General features: G+C 41.8%; 1 protein-coding gene across 3 annotated transcripts in view; it reads left to right on the forward strand.

Annotated features, from left to right (window-relative positions):
* Positions 1 to 15789, forward strand: part of Mapk9 (mitogen-activated protein kinase 9) — a gene marked incomplete in the record, with an annotated part of 68918 nt that overhangs the window by 50693 nt on the left and 2436 nt on the right. For 2 of the 3 annotated variants that reach the window (XM_029555636.1, XM_017802964.2), the window contains 7 exon segments: positions 3830 to 3995; positions 5541 to 5612; positions 9569 to 9751; positions 11189 to 11313; positions 12343 to 12406; positions 13781 to 13852; positions 15145 to 15789. In XM_029555636.1, coding sequence (XP_029411496.1) covers positions 3830 to 3995; positions 5541 to 5612; positions 9569 to 9751; positions 11189 to 11313; positions 12343 to 12406; positions 13781 to 13852; positions 15145 to 15287 — 825 coding nt within the window. 3 annotated transcript variants of the gene reach the window in all.

Genomic DNA, 15789 nt, shown 5'->3' on the forward strand with positions numbered 1-15789 from the left:
ACAACAACCAAATGGCGGCCAGCTGAGCACAGACTTCATGAGCCAAAGATGGAGTCTGGCCCTGAACAATAGCAGAGAGGAGCTTTTATTGGGGCACTCCACAGAAACCCATGCGTGCCAAGCATCTTTTTAAAATAATTGGATGCCCCCATATCCTGTGTACGGGGAAAGTCTTGATTGGTAGGGGCTGTCTTCAGGGCATTGGAATGTGTTGACTAATATCTTTTAGAGTCAGAAGTTTTTGTTCATACCTTATAAGGCTTTTACATGTACAATATGCCTGAGCTTGTCTGGGCTTATCTAAAGAAACTAGCCAAAATGGAGTCAGAGCATTCTGGCTCTTCAGTTACTTACCAGGGATGTGAGTGTGGGGTTACTTAGAGGAGCAGGAATGACTCAAAACAGCTGCATCATCAAAAGTCCACCCGCATATAAGTGATGGCTCACAAAAGCTGGAAACCTGGTACACACTGCAGCTTCTACAGGTCAGAGTGTCCTTTCCAGGTGGTTAGTTGGTCTGCAGGCAACTTGGCTGGTGTGTGGCTCTCCAGGTAGTTCAGCTGGTCTGAGAGTCTCTCAGCAGTCCTTATGGTATATTTATGCTTGGGGAGGGAGGGGCCTAGTGAATCTGGTCAATTTCAGGGACTTCCTGAAGCTTCTGAGTTTTTTACTTCCTAAACTTAATTCCCTCCAAGATGGAAATCCCAACAGAATATCTGGTGTGCAACTGAAACCTTTATTCCAGAGGGTCTGAGTCTAGTGACCCAAAGCAAGCCCCTGGGTCTTTGTGCTTATCTAGTCCCTAATTTTATGATGGATCTGATATAATTGGCAACAGGAGTAACCTAAACATTGATTCCTTGCCTTGGCCTGAGAGGCAAGAGTATGAGGACAGAGAAGACCAAATGGAAGCCTAAAGCTGTCCTTGCAGTGTATAGATCCATAACGTTGTTGCCCCTCATGAGTGTAGAGAGACAGAGGATGTCAGTGCTGCCATTAAGATACAGGGATGGTGGTCCCTTTTACATCTTGGTGTAAATTCACCCATCCAGCTCTTGAAGACACTCCCATGGATCCTGGAGAATGGCTGTAGGCTACCACAGTCTTCACCATTCACAAATCCTGGTTGTAGCTACTGTGCTGATTTCATGTAGTTGCTAAAGCAGATTAGTAAGGTCTTGATAGTAGTGTTCTGGCATGTTGCTTATGCACATGCACTCTTTTTTAAAAATATTTATTATTTTTATTTTATGTGTGTGAGTGTATTGCCTGCATGTATGTGAGTGCACCCATGTCATGCAGTGCTGCAGAGGTCAAAGAGGGCTTTGGATTCTTCTGAAACTGGAGTTAAGGATGGTTCGTAGCCACCATGTGGGTGCCAGGAATCAAACCTGGGTCCTCTGCAAGAGCAGTCAGTGCTCTTAACCACTGAGCCATCTCTCCAGCCCCACACATACACTCTTCTAAACAGATTACAAAAGAGATTGAGGAACCATCCATGACTCATGGGATGGATGGTAATATTCTCTTAACAGTTTTTTTCCCTAGGTCTGTATTAATGCTTCACCTCCACTTTAGCATGATCTGAATAAATCTGGACCAGATTCCATTTACTACCTGGCCTGAATGATGCTTCCTCCAGGTGAAGGAGGTGTGATGATACTTAGGGTATTACAGCTTCACCTTGTACTCAGAACTTGTATCCAGTCATCCTCAAAGTATCTGGTCAGTCCCCTTCTTTCTCTGAATTAATGCCTAAGTATCTATGGGAAAGGACCAGAGATATCCAGATGGATGACACTTAGCGTGATGCAGAGAGTCCTTCCTCCTACAGCATCTCTTCAGTTGGTGGGTCTGGAGCTGGATTTTGAACAAGCAGTAGTCATGGTTAACAGGTGACGCTCCCCGCCCCCCAGCATCCTCAATTCTGTTCTTGCCTTTTTGGGCACAGCCAATGGTACTCCAATGGCTGCTATGTTCTGGTAGCCATCTGCACAATGTCTGTGGGACTAGCATGACACGAAGGTCAGCTGTCATTTATGTCTTCACTTGTGTTTCTTATTTCCCATCTTTTGGATGGTTCTCATGATTTGAGGAGGCAGAACTGCCTTGACTCTGCTATCTTGGAACTGAAAGGGAGTCCTCAAGTCAGTTGATAGTAGTTCAGTTTTAGAGCCCCAAATCTGGTTGTGTTGTATTGGAGAGAGTCTGTGGGTTTTGGTAGAGCGGTCAGGAGTCCCGTGACCTCTTTACCTTTTCTTTGGCAGACACCAGCTGCCTCTCATAGTCTTGCTGGTGATGCCTCTCACAGAGCACCAGGTATGAGGACCAGTGTCCCTATCAGACATCCCAGAAATGGTTTATTATCCTAGTTTTCTAGCAGATGGCAGTAATATGTAAAGTTGTTCCCACAAAACTCATCTGCCCCTACAGTTTTCTGACAGGTGACAGTGTCTTGACATAGGCATGTTTCCTGATCCTCTCAGGCTCATTTGACCATGAACATGGTTTCCACTGCTGCCATTTGTCTCCGTTAGAAGCAGTGCTTCTCTAAGTATTCTTGTTCATGCAGCTGTGCACATAGCTCCAGGCCAGCCTATTGTCAGCGATGGCTGAGTAGTACAGTACAGTGGACGCTTCGTATCCTTGGCATCTACGTCATTGAATTCAGCTATCCGCAGATCAGAAGTATTTGAAAAACAAGAATTGCATTTGTGCCAAACACATGCAAACTTTTTTCTTGTAATTATCCCCTAAACAGTAATAACTATTTTCATAGCATGTCTATCATTTTTGGTATCATCGTCATCCAGACATGATTTAAAGTATACCAGGGAGCTGGAGAGATGGCTCAGTGGTTAAGAGCACTGGCTGCTCTTGCAGAGGGTTCATTTGCCAGCACCCAGTGGTGGCTAACAACATCTGTAACTCCAGTTCCAGGCATCTGATGCTCTCTTCTGGTCTCTGTGAGCATCGCACACAGGTGGTGTACTTATACACATGCAGGCAAAACACTCATACACATAAAAATAAATGTTTTAAAACTCTTCAAGAGTATATCAGAGGTATGCACAGGTTATATGAAAACACTGTTCCATTTTGTTTAAGGGACTTGCAGGCACTAAGGGTTTTTAAAGTATTTTTTAAATTAATTAACTTTTATTTTATGTGTATGTTTTGCCTGCATGTATTTAAGTGCACCCACGTGTACAGTGTCTGCAGAGGCCAGAAGAGGGTGTCAGATCCCCAGAAACTGGAGTTGTTAGCCCCCATGTGAGTGCTGGGAACCAAACCCAGGGCCTCTACAAGGGCAGTCAGTGCTCTTAACTGCTGAGTCATGTCTCTAGTCCCCAGGCTATAGAGTTTTAGAACAGAAGTGAAAGGCAGTGAGAGACCTCTGACTTGTTTTGAAGCAGGAACTCACAGTCCCATAATTCAGTTCCACCCATCCTCCTCTCTGACCTCACATACAGTCATTTCAGTAGCCACCAGTTTCACAGTTCCTTGCCAGTGTGGAATCCAGCCTTTATCAGTTGTAGATTCATTCTTAAATTTTATTTATTTTTAAAAAATATCTTATTTATTATTTTTATTTTATGTGTATATATGTATTGCCTGAATGTACTGAAGTGCACCCGTGTCATGCAGTGCCCACAGAGGACAGAAGAGGCTGTTGGATCCCCTGGAACTGGAGCTACAGACAGTTGTTAGCTGCCATGTGGGTGCTGGGATTCAAACCTGGGTCTTCTACAAGAACATCCAGTGTTCTTAACCATTGAGCCATCTCTCCAGCCCCTCATTCTTAAATTTTAAATAATTTCTTTTCTAGGATTTGAAGCCTAGCAACATTGTAGTAAAATCAGACTGTACCCTTAAGATCCTTGACTTTGGCCTGGCCCGGACAGCCTGCACCAACTTTATGATGACCCCCTACGTGGTAACTCGCTATTATCGGGCTCCAGAAGTCATCCTGGGCATGGGCTACAAGGAAAATGGTGAGTCTTTAGAACTGCAGCAGCCATGATAGTTGAACTACACTCATGGTCATCACTAGTGAATCTTCCTCTGACCAAGTGAAATAGTCTGAGGACTATGCTCACATAGATAACTGTAAGCCACAGATAAGTCACTTATTTTTACTCTCATTTATTAAAATCTTTCACCTTGTTTTATTGTGAGATGTGAGATGGGGTCTCACTATGTAACTCAGACTGGCCTCAAACATACAGAAATCTGCCTGCCTCTGGCTCCTGAATGCTGGGATTAAAAATGTGTGCCCCCATGCTGAGCTTAAATCTTTCACTTTTGAAATGAGCATTTTGATCGTTGGTCAGTGTAGCATACCCATAGAAGCGTGCAGCTTCCCGTGAGCACATGCACATAACCCACCTTGCTGGCATCTCTGGGTACCTTCTCACTCTCCTCGTTTCTAATACTGTAGACTGTTATCTTCTTTGAAATATTGATATAAATGGACTAATGCAATGTTTTCTTTCATGTAAAACTGATGTTTTTAACATCAAAACTTATTTCTAGCAATATCAGCTAAATATAAGCTAAAATTTAGCTTTTAACAAGTTTATTAGAAAGAAGTCACAAGTTAATGTGATTTAATTAATTAAATTAACTAATTACTTATCAGTGAAAGTTTGCTCAGGTCTTGTGAAATGACTTTGACCGAATTTATATGCAGTGCAGCCTGTGCTCTGCTCTAAGAGGCACTGCTCCCTGTTAGCTTCTCCCCATGCATGTCCTCCAGTAGCTGCGTGTGTCAGCTCTGCCTGCCTGTGTGCCATGAGAGTTAGCGTGCCCCATGCTGGACCCCACAGAACAGGACAGATACCACAGAGCGATGGTCAGGCAGGGCCTTGCAGGAGTCCAGAGCTTCCCTGTTGAGTTCTGCCTTTCTAATATGGCTGGTTAGAAAGTGATCATTCAGAAGATGTGTCAGGATTTTATAAAAGTTCCACCTGTTGATTTGGTGTTCAGTGGGTCTGTCATGTTTGGGAGGTGGTTTGGAGAAAAGAGATACAGGGCTCTCTGGCTGGTTTTTAATCACCTGGTATTTGGTAGTGGACATCTGGTCTGTCGGGTGCATCATGGCAGAAATGGTCCTCCATAAAGTCCTGTTCCCAGGAAGAGACTGTATCCTTCACAGGGAGAGACCCAGCACTTGGCCTTGGAGGCTGCTGGGATTGGGGCTATGTGGGTGGGATGTGGCCCCGAAGAGTTTCGTGTTCTTGGCACTTACTGTTTCTGTTTTTTTTTTTTGTTGTTGTTGTTGTTGTTGTTGTTTGTTTGCTATTTTTGTTTTTGTTTTCTAAGCTGTAAGTATTGGATTCTTTGGCACTAAAACCACAGATTGCTGCAAACCAAAGGCAAAACTAGAGGCCAGCAGTCATTCATAATGTGCACAGTTCACCTTAGCTAGTCCCTTGTTTTTCCATATTTGTGTGTTTAGTACACTGTTAGAATCCTTTTTCCTCACTTTTGTTTTGTTCATGACACTTCATAATTTTATCATTTCATTTTATTTTCAGTTGATATCTGGTCAGTGGGTTGCATCATGGGAGAGCTGGTGAAAGGTTGTGTGATATTCCAAGGCACTGACCGTATCCTTCCCCAGGACCTTGACCCTGGCTGTGCTTTCCATACAGAGGGCAGCATGGTGACGCCTACTTACATGGATGCTCAGAAGGAAGTGTTGGATCCAGACTACTCGCAGGGGGTCTTTGTAATGTTTGTTAGATTAGTGTCACAATCCAACGGGGTCAGTTTTGCGGTTTCTTGTTTACTTAAATACCTGTGGCAATTTTGTAAAAACTTAAGAGTTAAGCTAAACGAATTATATTAGCTTTATCAAAAATAGCTAGATATATAGAAGAAATTATTTACCTTTGATAAATATTTTCTGATACTTAGGTAGAAATATTGTTTTGTAAATTAGTTCATTCCATGAGTTAGCTGGGGAAGATGCTATCTAAATATATAGGCTAAAATATGTGTGTGACTTACTATACTATTTTCTCAGTTACATTATATGTGAAAATATTTCCCTTATTGAAGAACTGAAGCACTTTATGTAAGACAAGTGGAAAAGGTTAAAGTGAAAGTTTTGTCAGAATAATATACTAAACTTTCTCATTTCTTACTTTGCTGACATTTTATAGACATTTAAAAAAAACTATCCAGAAGGGTATTTTGTGACATGCTGGGGAACACAAAAGATGAACTCCCCCTGTGGCCAGCAGGCCCTGTCAGTGACAGTGAGGAGAGGACAGACAGCGCACAGCGTGCCTTTCTTTCCTCGTGCGTTCTTCCAGCTTTTGTTTGCCCTGACATGGTTCTTCATGTGTGCCTTTTTCATTTGTGTTCTAACCTCTCATATTTTCACTAGTCTTTGATTTTGTTTTTGTTATGAGAGATTAAAATTGTCTTAATCTGGTAGCAGGTCCGTGATTACTCTAAAAGGAAATCAAGCTCTATAGTCAGGGTTTTGAATGTGTTTCACAAAAGGAACTTTAGTTATAAAAGAAGACAGCTTCCTTAAAATATGAATTCACAACATGAACTTGGAATGAAAAGATTTTATTCTATTCATTTTATTTACCTCCCTTTATATTTTCCATGTCACAGGTTATATAATATGGAAGTTAAATGTCAACATTTTGTTTTGTCCTAATAATTTTTCTAGCATCTTTCCATAACCTTACCTCAGATTCACTTGTTCCAAACCATAAATGGAAGTCATTATATTATAATGTAACTTATAGATAACTTCAACTAAAGGAAAGTTGAGGTGTTCAAAAGTTAGTATTTAGAAACACCATGTGGAGTTGTGATGAATGGGTGATAGACCGGAATGTCAGTTTTTACTCACTTTGTCCCAATCCTTACTCCTTTTTTTACCTTTTCTTATTTTTATTAAGAATAGTTTTTCCCAAAAATACAAAAATAAAAAATAAAGGTACTTTTGGCACATTTTAGTAACTTAAAGCAATAAAATACTTATATATTAATATGTTATAATATCAATAGTTAATGCTTTATATATAAAGTCACCCTAAATTATTCTTAAAGCCCCATATAGAAACTGATATTTTCAGCACTGGAGAGATGGCTCGGGTTAAGACCACTGGCTGCTCTTGCAGAGGACCTGCGTTGAATTTCTAGCACCCACGTGGTGGCCAACAACCATCCATAACTGTGAGCGTTGCATGGCACAAGTGTACTTACCTGCCTGCAGGCAATACACACATAGACATAAAATAAAAATAATAAACTTAAAAAAATTTTTTTTAAAAATGACATTTTCTAAAGAGTTAGCTTTTTCAAACATTAGATTGAACAATTTGGGAGGTATATAAAGGTTCTAGAAACCAGACTGAGGCTCTCAAGCAATTTGCTTGTGATCTCGGTGTAAAAGGATCTAGTGTCTCCACTGTGGCCTTTGTGAAAGAGAAAACTTTAGCTAAGCTGCCTTGAACCCAAGTTCAGACTGCTGCCCCCAGTAGTTGTGCATCCTGGAGAAATTCAAGCCTCTCTGGGTGGGGTTTCCTATTTTTGGAATGAGAGACCTATGCTCTGCCCATCTGGAAGGTCCACCTGGCTTGCCCAGGTTATCTTTCCCCTTTCCACCTTCCTGCCATCTGTCACCGTGACCCCATTACTGTAGCATTAATCCAGAGGGTAGTTATTAAACACCACCCATTTCTAGGTGCCTCATCTGAGTGAGGCTCTAATAGACTCACTGCAAAGCTCAGTAGAGGGTAGATTGTCCAAGGACAGAGTAGAAGCAGGAGACACTGCAGAAGCTGTTAGTCACCTGGTGAGATGACAGAGCCTCACACAAGACCAGTAGGGCCAAGGGCAGGGAGAAGGGCCTAAAGTCTGCTTGTGCTCTGAAGCTCTGACCTTCAGATGCTCTGTGGGGATTTGGAGTATCAAATCTATCAGATATGAAACTCAAGGGGAAGATTAGCAATCAAGGAAGGAATGTGGAAGCCCCTGGTCTGTTGATAGCGGGCAAGACTGGAGAGCGAACCAAGGGAGCAGGACTGAGGAAAAGCCTGAGATGGATCATTGCATTGAGTGGCCGCTGCCACTGTTCTCCCAGAGGGCCGGCAGGAAGTCTGAGGAGAGTGTGCTCCAGAGAGGATGAGGGGCTATGAATTTGTAGTTACTAACAAAATCAGTACCTCTTTAGGGGGTTATGCAAGCAGCAGTAAGGAATGGAGTGATAGCTAGCAAAGGCTGGGCCGTCAAAGAAAGTGGTTGCTGTGTTAACGTAGAATTCTTGTGTTAGTGACATAGAAGGCTCAGGGGAGAGTATGCTGGTGGTGGGGTGGCAAGAAGAGTGACAAGTGCTTGTCCTTGAGTAGGGGAAAGTGGACTGGGGTGGGGAACACAGGGTCTCATGGGGTCTTACATTAGTCTTCACAGTGAGGAGCTGAGCACTGGGAAGAAGTGTCTAGATAGTTAAATAAAAAGTGCGCATGATTCTGATTTGGCAGAATGTGTGAAGGGAGAGTTTGCTAAGGACTTGGACCTCTGAAGCACATTTCCTGAGCAGGTTTTCCAAATTCATTTGGAAGAACTGAACTTATATGACTGGGCTGTAGGTGATTTTACAATACCTGTGCATTTTCTGAGAAGTACCTGCCACTTTTTTTAGCTTCTCTTGGTTTTTACAGCCTGCATTGTGTCATGTCACTGCTTATAGTTCACTTTTCACAGACACTGTCCCAGCCATCCTAAGCACCCTGTGAGCTAGGCACAGCTGGTATTATCTGCCTGGTACAGGTGAGGAAGTTGTCCCCAGGAAGATTGACTCTGACAGCCTTGAGTGGGTAATACATTGTGGACTCTGAAACCCAGGTCACATTCTTTAAAAGGAAATAAAATGCATTGCTTGATGCTCTAGGGATGGTGGGGTGGGTCAATGCCAACTAAAACAGAATGCCTCTGAAAGCTGTCATTGTCAGGCAGTTTCAGGAAGTAGTACAACCCATGAGAAAGGACTAGGCTGAAAGTGCAGAAAAGCCAGAGCCCGGGTTCCTGTTCCTTCCCTCACCATACTTCCCTTATCTGCATGTCCCACAGGGCTCTGTTGCCTATTTATGAACAGGAGAGGTCAGATGGATCTCTCAAGCTCCTTTGTCCTTTAAAGACTTGTGAATCTACAGTAGCTTTAGTATGAAAATTTATTTTAATTTGCTTATGTGATATTTACTTTATTTCATGTTAATCATTTCTATCATAGGTTGAATCATTTCTGTCATAATTTTATTTTGAACTACAATAGGAAAGTACTTATATTGATTTAATAAACCATGATCATAGCATATAAAGATGCAGAGTATAAAGAGTGTAAGAGGTTTTTTTAAAAGTAACTTGGAAACCCAAACCTTACTTGAATATTATTCCAAAATGTTTCTGCTGACCCAGTAAGGTGGCCTAGTTGCCTACTCGTCCATAGGTACAAATATGATTTTCCTTTGAATGATGGTACTATATGTAATATGAATATAAGGCATTTCAGCCATATTTTCCTCAAGAAAATCCTTAGATATTGATCAGTGGAATAAAGTTATTGAGCAGCTGGGAACACCATCAGCAGAGTTCATGAAAAAACTTCAGCCAACTGTGAGAAACTATGTAGAAAACAGACCAAAGTATCCTGGAATCAAATTTGAAGAACTCTTTCCAGATTGGATATTTCCATCAGAATCTGAGCGAGACAAAATAAAAAGTAAGACATTCTTTTATTCCGACGCTTGCTTCTGTAATGTTTGTGTCCTAAAGCCTTTGTATGTTAGGAGACAGAATAGTTGAAACCCTGAAGTAAAGTCACGCACAGACTGGAGCCTGACATGTGAAGGCACTGCAGAGTAAAAGCTGAAGACTAGGAGTCTTGACCTCAGGAAAACGTCCTAACTGAAGCCCTTAGCCAAAATTAAAATATTCAAATCTCTCTAAAAGACTCCTATGCTGTGGGCTGGGAAGATGTCTCAGTGGGTAAAAATACTTCCTCTGCAAGCATGTGGACCTGTGTTTGAATCCCTAGCACCTGCACAGCCATGGGTGTGCCTGTAACCCAAGCTTTATGGGGTGGAGACAAGTGGATCCCCGAAGTTCACTGGTCAACCTGTCTCACTGAACTGGAGCTTCTGGTTCAGTGGAGATGCTATCTTAAAGGTGGAGCACAATAGAGGATGACACGTCATATCCTCATCCAGCCTCTGCATGTGTACACACCCACACACTCATGTGCATGTACCATACCCCCCCACACATACACACACACAAAAGACAAAAGGAAAAGACCCTTATACTGTGATGTCAGTGATCAGAACTCAAACAATTCTCAGATATAAAGAATGCTTCACTAGGATTCTAGAGTCAGAAACCATATGGGAGTATTGAGTGGGAAGGACCTTCCTCCTGCTCTTCTGTGTCCTTCCTAGATGTGCTCACCGGAGGAAAAAGGATCCTTTGCTTCTCTCCTCCTTTGGGTAAGCAGTGTGTGGTCAGACAAGCCTCAGCCTTTCCTTGGTTATGCATATTGTGAGCTTTCATTGTTGAGGCCCTGTGAGCCTTCTGCTTAGCCAAGTTACTAAACTTACTGAATTTTTTTCCTAACTATTAATCTCTAGATTTTTTTTAAAAAGGTATATGTTGTCAACATTGTACACAGGCTAGGCGAAGCAGAGGCATCTTGAAGCGTGCTATATACCCTGGGAATGTGGGATTATTGTGAGGTTTTAAAAGTCTGTTCTAATTTTGTTTTAATTTAATATAAAGAAAAACTATTCCCTGCACTTCATGCCCACACTCTGGCAATACCACCCTGAGAAAGGTACTGGGCACCTTACCTGCCTCAACTTCTTAGCTTCAGGTCATCTGAATGCTGGTCTGAGACTGCCTGGTACCCTCACCCCACACACTGAAGCCCACACTTACCCTCCTCCCTCCCAGATGCAAGGGCATGAAACCACACTTGAAAGCCTAGTCTGTAATAGTGGCTGGACCCCAAAATATTTTGAACCATGTTGATCTTGCATCCACCAAACATTTCTCCAAGTCAGTGTATCTCTGCACCACCCCTACGGTTACACGTGGTTCTTGATTATGTGCTTTCCTTGGTTCTACACCAGCAGCCTAAGTATATTATTTGTTTTCACCCCAGCAAGTCAAGCCAGAGATCTATTATCAAAAATGTTAGTGATTGATCCTGACAAGCGAATCTCTGTGGATGAAGCCTTGCGTCACCCGTATATCACTGTTTGGTATGACCCCGCAGAAGCAGAAGCGGTAAGTGTCTGTTTGGAAAGGACGCCTGTGTAGAGGACCACTTTGATCTCCAGGGCCACTACCTGTGGATCTTCTATTAGTCCAGAATGGCTACATGAGGATAGCAGGTTCTAGATTGGGGCTCCTGATTACAGAAATGGAACAAGGATTCTGAAGCCTGGATCAGCAGTCCTGCACACTTGGGGTTGGGGCTAGAGCTCAGAGAACTCAGGAGTGAGCATAATTATACTGCAGAGATATAGTTGTCTTCATGTATGCAAAAGGTGATGTGTGATTTATGAAGCATTTGTTCATAGTGTCCAGCACTAGGCCATCAGCTTTCATTATATCTTATTTAGGCCCTCAAATCAGAGAGACTAAGCAACTTTCTGGAAGTGACAGATTTGCTTACCCTTCCCTAGAGCATCCAGGAGTCCATTCCACCACCCGTCTCCTCACGGCTGTTTCTTCCCCATTTGGTGCTCATGTGTGTGTTTTCATAATTTCACTGAATGATCTTTCACTACAAGTGAAATAATGTTTACTTCATTGCTGTGTCCCAGCTATTAACCACCATGTTTAACAGTGTTGTATATCAAAAGAATTGGGGTTATGAGCAGCTAAATTGTGGAACAGTCCATTCATGAGCTGGGGCTTGGACATAATTGTCCTCTCATGAAAGATTGTACACTAGAAGTCTTTTAAGAGAGGGCACACCTGAGCTCCCACACGGACAGAGCCTTGTCCCTGAGGATCTCAAAGCTGCTTATGGTTATTAATTTTGTAATTACCTTTGGGTGTTATCTCTACAGAGTGTCTTGGGGTCATATGATTATTAAAAGGTTTGTTATTAATAACTCTCTTGGTTAACTTTCCTTAATTATTTTGATTCTGAAACTGATAAAATATATTTATCAAAATTTTTTTAATGTTAATTAAACTAAATCCATGTTATAAGCAAACTAGATGTGTTCCAAGTCCTGTGACCTTCCCATTGTGTGTGTCCCATTGGTTTTGAACTGTTGGCCTTACAAGTCATTTAATTTTTAGCCACCACCTCAGATTTACGATGCCCAGTTGGAAGAAAGGGAGCATGCGATTGAAGAGTGGAAAGGTAAGGGCAGCTTGTTTTGATCCTGGTCTATCATACGTCTCAGTCTGCAAAGCAGGCCTTTTACTTTTTGCCACTAGCCCCTTGGGAAGGAGCTTGAGATGGAGAAGCTCCCGTCTCCTCTCTCCCCACTTCCCAGCTGAGAAAGAGTGTGAAGACAACAGTGTTAGAATGGAACATGTAGGACACCATAGTTTGCTTCAGGCATGAAATACAAGGCTCCTTTCACATGGTTTTTCATTATCAAACACTGGGTAAACTTGAATTCAGTAAGTGTGTCGCACTCATCTTGGTAATGTGAAAATTTGTCATGCTGCCCTGGTTTACAAGCCGTACATTTCCTGCAAAGATTCCTGTCTAAGCAGATGGGGGCGGAGGGTGGAAGCTGGGAGTCATCCAAATGTCTGTGCATATCTTTAAGCCATGTAGTTGTATATTTTCAAATCTAGTTTGGAGGAATTGCCAGTCAAAAATAGGCAAGAAGTTATTACTACCTCAAGATGAACCGCAAGAACTAAGCTGGTAATGAAGAAGCAAAACTTGCAATTCTTCATTCAGAAGCAGGTCAGCAGTAACTAAGGGCCATGGTCAGTACAGGTCAACACTGGGTGCAGATCATGCCTTTCCAGAGTATGGCTTGCCAGTCCTCACACATGCATACACTCAACATGGTAGTACTCGAAGCCACATGCATAGGCCTCAGTGTGTGCTCACATGTGCTAATGTTGGTTCATGAATGCCCTAATAACTTATGTGGTAGCCAATCAGTTCTTATCAGAGGAAGTTGAGGGATTCCAAAGTTGACAGCAAGACATGGCTTATGTGTGAATTCATTTTGGCCAGTCTGGAACTTCTAGGCCGTCCAGATCCCGGTCACATTTAGAAAACCACAGTAATAGGGAATCAGATGTCAGTTCTTTTATAACATCTCTTAAGAGCCCTCTGCTTGTTTGCTGTCTCCCTTTTCCTCTCCTTCCTTCCTCCCTCCCCTTTGCCTCTCCTCTATCTTTCCTTCTTCCTTCCCCATCCCTCTCCTCTCTCTTCATTACTCTCACCGCACTCTACAGTCCTACATCTTTGACTGCCTTAATGTGTTAAAGAGATAATGAATGAAGCAGGCTGGGGTATAGCTCAGTAGTAAAACACTTACTATTATGTCCAAATCCCTGAGGTTGATCCCTAACACCTAAATAAGTAAAGTCCAATGGATCAAAAATGACTGTTTTGGTACAGGTTGACTGTATTAATGAATTAACTATATATTACCATTAAAATAACACATCACAGTGCCCTTGGAGTAGTTCCAATTGATTTGGAAGCAGAGTTCAGACATGTCAAGAACTGACAAAGCATTTTAACTTGCATTTCTATTTGAAGAGCTAATTTACAAAGAAGTAATGGACTGGGAAGAAAGAAGCAAGAACGGTGTTGTGAAAGATCAGCCTTCAGGTTAGTGATTGCTTTAATTGTGCCCTTGTCTAATATTTTCTTTGCCTACTCAACTTTTATAAATGACAGCAATGTATTAATGCCCACCATCACTGTATGTGAAAACCCCTTGTGTGAAAGAGTTGGTGCCTTTCTGGCTTGTCCTGATGGTGGTGGAAGAGGTGGCAGCAGTCAGGTTTTTCCAAGGTGCCAGGCCCTGAACTAACTGCATTTTAAACATCCTTGTTTCGTCCTAGCACCAGCTGCTGTAGAGATGAAGGCACTGAATTTGAAGCCTTTTCAGTGTACATGGCCCTCTTTGTACTGATCCCATCCAGTTAAAAAAGAAGAATATTAGTACAAATCTATGTAAAATGGAGTTTGGTTTTCTTTTGAGAAAATGGTTTATCTAATTTCCCACTTTTCTATTTGGTAGAAGCCTAATGATTAGAGAAGTCTTTGATCACAGGAGATTCTGATACCAGTGACGTTAATTTAACTAGTGGTGTTAACGTCTATATCTGCAGATTTCTACTTGTTTACTGGATGAAACGTATTTTCTCACTCGCACTTGAAATCACACACACACACACAGGGGTAAATTTGTACAGCTTATTTCTTATTCTTGAATTTTGTATTTGATATGGCATATGTGTTAGGCATCTAGATAGTTTAGGTAAGACTGCAAACCCTGATCTCGGACAGCAGGAAATAGGCTAGCTTTATTTACCTTCAGAATTAAAATAACAGCCTTCTAGACTCACAGAACAAAAACAAAATGCATATAGCAGGGCACTAAATAAACTTTTCCCTATTTTGAGTGTATAATCTTTATTTTAGAAAGTATTTTTATCACAAAAGATCTCTTTGAATATCCATGCTTTTTTTTCTTTTTTTCTGTAGACTAGGTGTTTATGTAATAAATGGAACATCTGATGACACTTAAATCCTATTCAGGCTTAACCCTCTTGTGATACTTCTAGGATACATCCAGCCATTTCCTTTTAAGGTCTGTTTGAAATCAGCAGATGTCTTTTTAAGTAGCTAACATGATCAAACATGATTGTATGTTATCCACAGGGAAGAAAAGGAGAGTGTCACAGGAAATACATAGGGCTATTGGGACTTGGGGTAAAAGAAGAACTCAAGGAAAAGTTCCAGAAGTTCAGAATATAGTCAACCAGGTTCTTGTTCATGCTAATAGTTAGGACTGGGAAACAGGAAAGACCGAGCTTAGAAAGAGCCAGAAATCTGGTCCCTGCTGGGAAGCAGTGCCGTGCCTCAGGCTGTACTGTTTGGTTTTCTTAGCACAGATGCAGCAGTAAGTAGCAGTGCCGCTCCTTCTCAGTCATCATCTATCAATGACATTTCATCCATGTCCACTGAGCAGACACTGGCCTCAGACACAGACAGCAGTCTCGATGCCTCAACAGGACCCCTTGAAGGTTGTCGATGATATGTTGGAAACAGCACACTTGTCTGTGAAGGAACTCTCGCTTCCATGGCCCTGACATGCGTGAGAGTTGATGGAACCAAATAGAAAAACTCCATGTTCTGCATGTAAGAAACATGATGCCTTGCCTCTACTCAGTTCTAATAGGATTGCCTGCTTAGATCATAAAATGAAGCAGATTACGTCTGAAGAAAAAAGTACAAGCCACACTGTTAGAGATTTTGTTCAAGGTCATTTCAGGTGAGCAATTAGAATAGATGAATTTCTTTTACACATTGTGTGGTATTGTGGTGACAGTGTCTTATCTGTAACCACTGGGACTTATATGCATGTGGCCACAAATGCTTGCTTGAACTTGTACATCTAGCAATCTGGGAATCAGTATTTCAATTCCAAATAATCTAGGTAGTTCTGCTTCTAGAATAATCTCTTAATTATCTTTAGTAATTTGGTATCTGTCCAGAAAAAAAATAGATTCATGTATATTAATTGGCTGCCCTCATAT

This window comes from Nannospalax galili, unplaced genomic scaffold (genome assembly GCF_000622305.1).
Source record: "Nannospalax galili isolate Female #2095 unplaced genomic scaffold, S.galili_v1.0 scaffold1206, whole genome shotgun sequence".
Lineage (NCBI taxonomy): Eukaryota > Metazoa > Chordata > Mammalia > Rodentia > Spalacidae > Nannospalax > Nannospalax galili.